At 44.5% G+C, this 5,217-nt stretch overlaps 1 protein-coding gene across 1 annotated transcript; it reads left to right on the forward strand.

Moving 5' to 3' along the window:
- The first annotated feature begins 750 nt into the window (after positions 1 to 750).
- On the forward strand, positions 751 to 1,698 carry LOC141129745 (odorant receptor 131-2-like). Its single transcript, XM_073617832.1, has one exon. The coding sequence runs from the start codon at positions 751 to 753 to the stop codon at positions 1,696 to 1,698; it is 948 nt and encodes a 315-aa protein (XP_073473933.1).
- The last annotated feature ends 3,519 nt before the right edge of the window (positions 1,699 to 5,217 follow it).

Here is a 5,217-nt window from a genome sequence, read left to right on the forward strand (position 1 = left end):
GAGTTAATTAACACAAACAACAATGGGGATCTAATGACTCTTAGATCCCATAGTAGACTTATTTACAATACACATTTTAGCAGACAACAGACAGACAGCAGACTGTTGGAATTTACATCAGCATCTCCTAACAGTATCTGTCCCAGCATTATGAATAAGCCACTATTTCTAATATGGCAAATCCAGGGTCCCCAGAGTCTGTGTGTCCTGGGGGACCAGGACCCGAATCCACAGTAATACCGCCTTAAGGGTCGCCAGACATACAGCTCACAAAGAGCACCATTCCCCTAAATGCTAGGGCCCACGATCGATCGGCAAGAAGCTAGCATACAGTCCCCTCCAAAACTCTCTCTCCCGGCTAGGTCTGTCACATATACCCTGCATGCACTCTGAGGGTCCGCAGTATTCTGAGGGTCCGCATACTAGCTCATTATGTCTTTAGCTTACAGGGGTTTTTTTTTCACAGGGTTTACAACCGCTTTAAAACAGGTGATGAGGAGGTGTCAGATCACATCCTCACTGAATTTCAAATGAGTCTGAAAAGCGCAGTCCTGCTGCATGTATAATTGTAACCTAAGTAAAAAAAATGTATATTGGTATATTTGCATGTGGGCCTATAATAAGAATATTTTACATTAAGCATTCACTAGAATTAAACATCGGCATCGGTAGTTGTGTCCTTTATTTGTTCTTCTAATAATAAATCTTTTTTTTTTTGGCACAGTTTGAATCTGCTGACATCTTTTAGACATGGTGATTTCCAGTGGTATTCCACCCAATATTACCAAAGTATCCGCTTGGGATGGCATAAACATAGAGGTCCTAAGAACGACGATAACAAGTTCAATGTTTACCTGCTTCTTCTTCTTCCTGCTCTTTATGGCAGCCATGTTAACCATCTTCTTCACCAATTCAGTTGCCCGAGAAACAACTCGCTACATCCTTTTTATCCACATGCTAATTAATGATGCGGCCTACCTATGCTTGGCCCTTCTTCTTTTTGTCTTTTATGCCTATCAAGTTACTTTCCCTGTCCCCATCTGTTACCTTATCGTCACTCTATCCTCGACCACCATGAAAGTCACACCTTATAATCTGGCGGTGATGTCCTTGGAAAGATATGTTGCCATATGTTTCCCCCTAAGACACGGAGAGTTTTGCACCATTCCAAGAACGTTCCTTGCCATTGCTTTGGTATGGACAATATGTCTGATTCCTAACGTTGTTGATTTTATTATTCTGTGCTCCTCTGTTAACAAAAGCTTTTTTTTACTTCATGTGACATGCTCCCGGGCAACTTTTACCATCCTCCCCGTGCAGGAAGTAATAAGGATTTTTGCCTACGTCTTGACGTTTTCCCTCGCGGGGCTGGCAATCCTCTATACTTACATCAGAATCACCCTGATTGCGTTGAGGATCTTTTCAAAAAAGGAATCAGCCTCCAAGGCTGCGAAAACCATGATGCTTCATGCTGTTCAGCTTATGTTGTGCATGTCAACCTTTGGCTACAGCATTGTAGAATTATTTACCAAGGATAATTTAGTTCTTTTACCCCCTATTAATTTCAGTTTTTTCATGTGCCTTCCAAGATTCCTCAGTATATTTATCTACGGTGCACGGGATGAACTGTTCTTTGGCTACATAAAGAGATGTTTCGTTTGCAGTGCTTCCAAAATTGTCCCAAGCTCAGCAACATGAAAGATGGTAGACCGACCTGCATGTCTTGGGTTCTGAGATACAGATGAAATGCCTATTGTTCCAAAATAAATATCAAGGCCAGATCTATACTTCCTGCCCAACTAAGCCAATAGTTTTGTGCCACTCCTCTTAATCTTCAATCTAACATTAGTGTTGCATTAATTTTAGACTCCATAGTCCCAGAGCCATACAAAGACTGGTAGTTGAGAAGGCTGAAAGAGAGAGGTCACCATGGCAGTACACCCTGAGCTGATTACTAAAAGGCTAGGAAGGACTGTCCCCCTACTCTGATAACAGTTAGTTTCTAGCCATATGGACTCATATTAGAGGAGCTGTAAGCACACAGTAGACTATCATTATCAAAAACCGAGGCAGCAATAGTGAAAGCTCAGGTGGCTTGTACCCTGGCAGCAGGGTTACCAGCCATCAGTAAATTTACTAACTGTGATTTTTAAAGCTGTCAGTAAATGCCTGTTTGAGAAATTTTATGTCAGTAAAAAACAGTCCTTTTTTTTTTTCCAGGCAGGTTAGTGTTGGCTCGGCATGAGTAAGAAAGAACCCGTTGACAGCTTGATGCAGCACCAGCAGCCACTTACCCAGGCAGAATTTGGAGCCAGTTTGGATTATTTTTAAATGGAACAGGCTGGAGCCGGTGGCAGAAGGAGTAGAGCACTATACTGGGGGAGGGGGCGATTTGGGGAAAAAGGGGCACCCCTGAACCTTGCACTCTGTATTCAGCGCACCCTTGAACCCTGAACTCTACACACAGTGCACTCCTGAACCCTGCACTCTGTACACAGCTCATTCCTGAACCCTGCGCTCTTTATGCAGTGCATGCCTGAACCCTTCAGTCTGTACACAGCGCACCTCTGAACCCTGCAATCTGTATACACCACACCCCTGTCACTTGCACTCTGTACTCAATGCACTCTTGAACCCTGCACTCTGTATGTAGTGCACAATTGAACCCTGCACTCTGTACATAGCATACACTTGAACCCTGCGCTCTGTATGTTGCTCACACCTGAACTCTGTACGTAGCACACACTTGAACCCTGCACTCTGTACATAGCACACACCTGAGGCCTGCACTCTGTACTTAGCACACACCTGAGCTCTGTACGTAACACACACCTGAACCCTGCACTCTGTACGTAGCACACACTTGAACCCTGCACTCTGTAGGTAGCGCACACTTGAACCCTGTACTATGTACATAGCACACACCTGAACCCTGCACTCTGTACTTAGCGCACACCTGAGCTCTGTACGTAACAAACACCTGAACCCTGCACTCTGTATGTAGCACACACGTGAACCCTGCACTCTGTACTTAGTGCACACCTAAGCTCTGTACGTAGCACACACCTGAAACCTGTACTCTGTACGTAGCGCATACTTGAACCTTGCACTCTGTACATGGCTCACACCTGAACCCTACACCTGAACTCTGTACGTAGTGCACACTTGAACCCTGCACTCTGCACATAGCTCACACCTGAACTCTGTACGAAGCATACACCTGAACCCTGCACTCTGTATGTGGCGCACACATTAACTCTGTACGTAGCTCGCACCTGAACCCTGCACTCTGTACCTAACGCACACTAACAGACCCTCCCACTGTTAGTGCAGGAGGTGATACTGCTGCATCCTGAATGTGTTTTTTTCCCCACCTGAATGGGAATTTTGCCGCTAAATACTGTGTCACAATCGGAGGTCAAGCATTTGCCTTGCAGCTGCTGCACAGCCCCACTGAGCTCAATGGGCAAGTTTGACAGGCGATGATGTCTGTGAAACTTGACATGTTGAGTTAAAATTGCCACACTATGGAGCTAAGCAGCGAGGCCATGGCAATGTGTACTCACTCAAGCAGCTGCTATGTTCATTTAGAGGTAGGTAGTCAGGGCGTAGTTCTGTTTAATCCACCTCTTTTAGGCCACTGCCACTATTAGATGCAATCCGGTCGTACCCATTGCTCACTTTGGCATGCATAACAGAACTTGTTTTTCAACTGTATCCCAGCAAGATGGCTGATAATTTGTCATGCTGTATTGACTTTTTAAATGTAAAACAGGCCAATTATCTGTTATGGATATTGTCAGTGTTTACAGATTGTGTTTATACTGTTTTAATATCGATTGTTTTAGTTTCTAATAGGAGTTCTGTCATTTTTTCAGGTTGCCAGTAAAAAAAAAGTGCTCTGTCAGTAAATCTTACATGTTCTGTCAGTAAAAAAAAAAGCTGTTGGAGGTTGGCAACCCTGCCAGGCAGGCAGATCGGTCACCTGGAGCCTTCCATTATATACAAGGGCGGTTTACTGACAGGCAGTAATAAAATGGAGGGCTTTAAGTCATTCTTGGCTGACCTAGACCATGGCCTATGTGAATTTTACCCCTAATAACTGAACATGTGCGTTTAGTTTCATTCAGATTAGTTTTTCAGATGAAAATTTGATTTACGGAGATTCTGATGCATCTGAATTTCTGCATGGACATAATAAGAAATTTAAATAAATTTGAAAAAATGTTATAATGAATTAACAAATGCATTTGTTTCATTTGGATTAATTGTAAAAAGATGGTTATTAAGGATCAGGCGGCCGCTGCGTCCTTAACAACCATGACTCATCTGCTGTCAGCAGGATTCCCCGCTGACAGTAGAATGTAAACCTGTGGTCTCCAAACTGCAGCCCTTTGCTTGCCTTTATCCGACCCTTGAGGCACTATTCTTTCCACTAACACCAAAGATGGGGCACTATTCCTTCCACTAACACCAAAGATCAGGCACTATTGCTTCCACTAACACCAAAGATGGGGCACTATTCCTTCCACTAACACCAAAGATTGGGCACTATTGCTTCCACTAACACCAAAGATGGGGCACTATTCCCTCCACTGACACCAACGATGGGGCACTATTCCTTCCACTGACAATAAAAAATGGGGTACCATTCCTTCCACTGACACTAACTATTTCTCCCCCTAATACCAAAGATCGGACGTTGTTTACTCCCACTGGGCACAGCCCGGCCCCCCTAAAGTCTGAAGGTAAACTGACCCTTTCTTTAGAAAGTTTGGAGACCCCTGATGCAAACAAAAGAATTGCCAGCATTAAAAAAAAAACATTCCTCCCCAAACCATACCAGGCCCTTCAGGTCCAGTATGGATTTTTATTGGAATCCCACCCCAAAATTTAAAAATAAAAATGGTGTGGCATCCCCCCAATCCATACCAGATCTTAACATGGGGCAGGTGCTTTGGGGGAGTGGGGGCTCCCCCCCAAAGCACCTTGTCCCCACATTGATGAGGACAAGGGCATGGGGTAGGAGGGGTGACCACGCCCAATATGACATCATAGACGGGAGTGTCCGAGTGATGTCATGGGGTCACCTCATGACATCACAGAGAGACCCCCCTCCCCCTGTGTTTACATACCAACCAGCGGCTGTCATTTTTTTTCTTAATTTTGGTGTGGGGTTCCCCTTGAAATCCATACCAGGCCCGAGGGGCCTGGTAT

Source organism: Aquarana catesbeiana, linkage group LG02 (genome assembly GCF_042186555.1).
Source record: "Aquarana catesbeiana isolate 2022-GZ linkage group LG02, ASM4218655v1, whole genome shotgun sequence".
Classification (NCBI taxonomy): Eukaryota; Metazoa; Chordata; class Amphibia; order Anura; family Ranidae; genus Aquarana; species Aquarana catesbeiana.

Coding starts and splice junctions, on each gene's coding strand:
- LOC141129745 (XM_073617832.1), top strand. CDS start 751: ATGGTGATTTCCAGTGGTATTCCACCCAATATTACCAAAGTATCCGCT.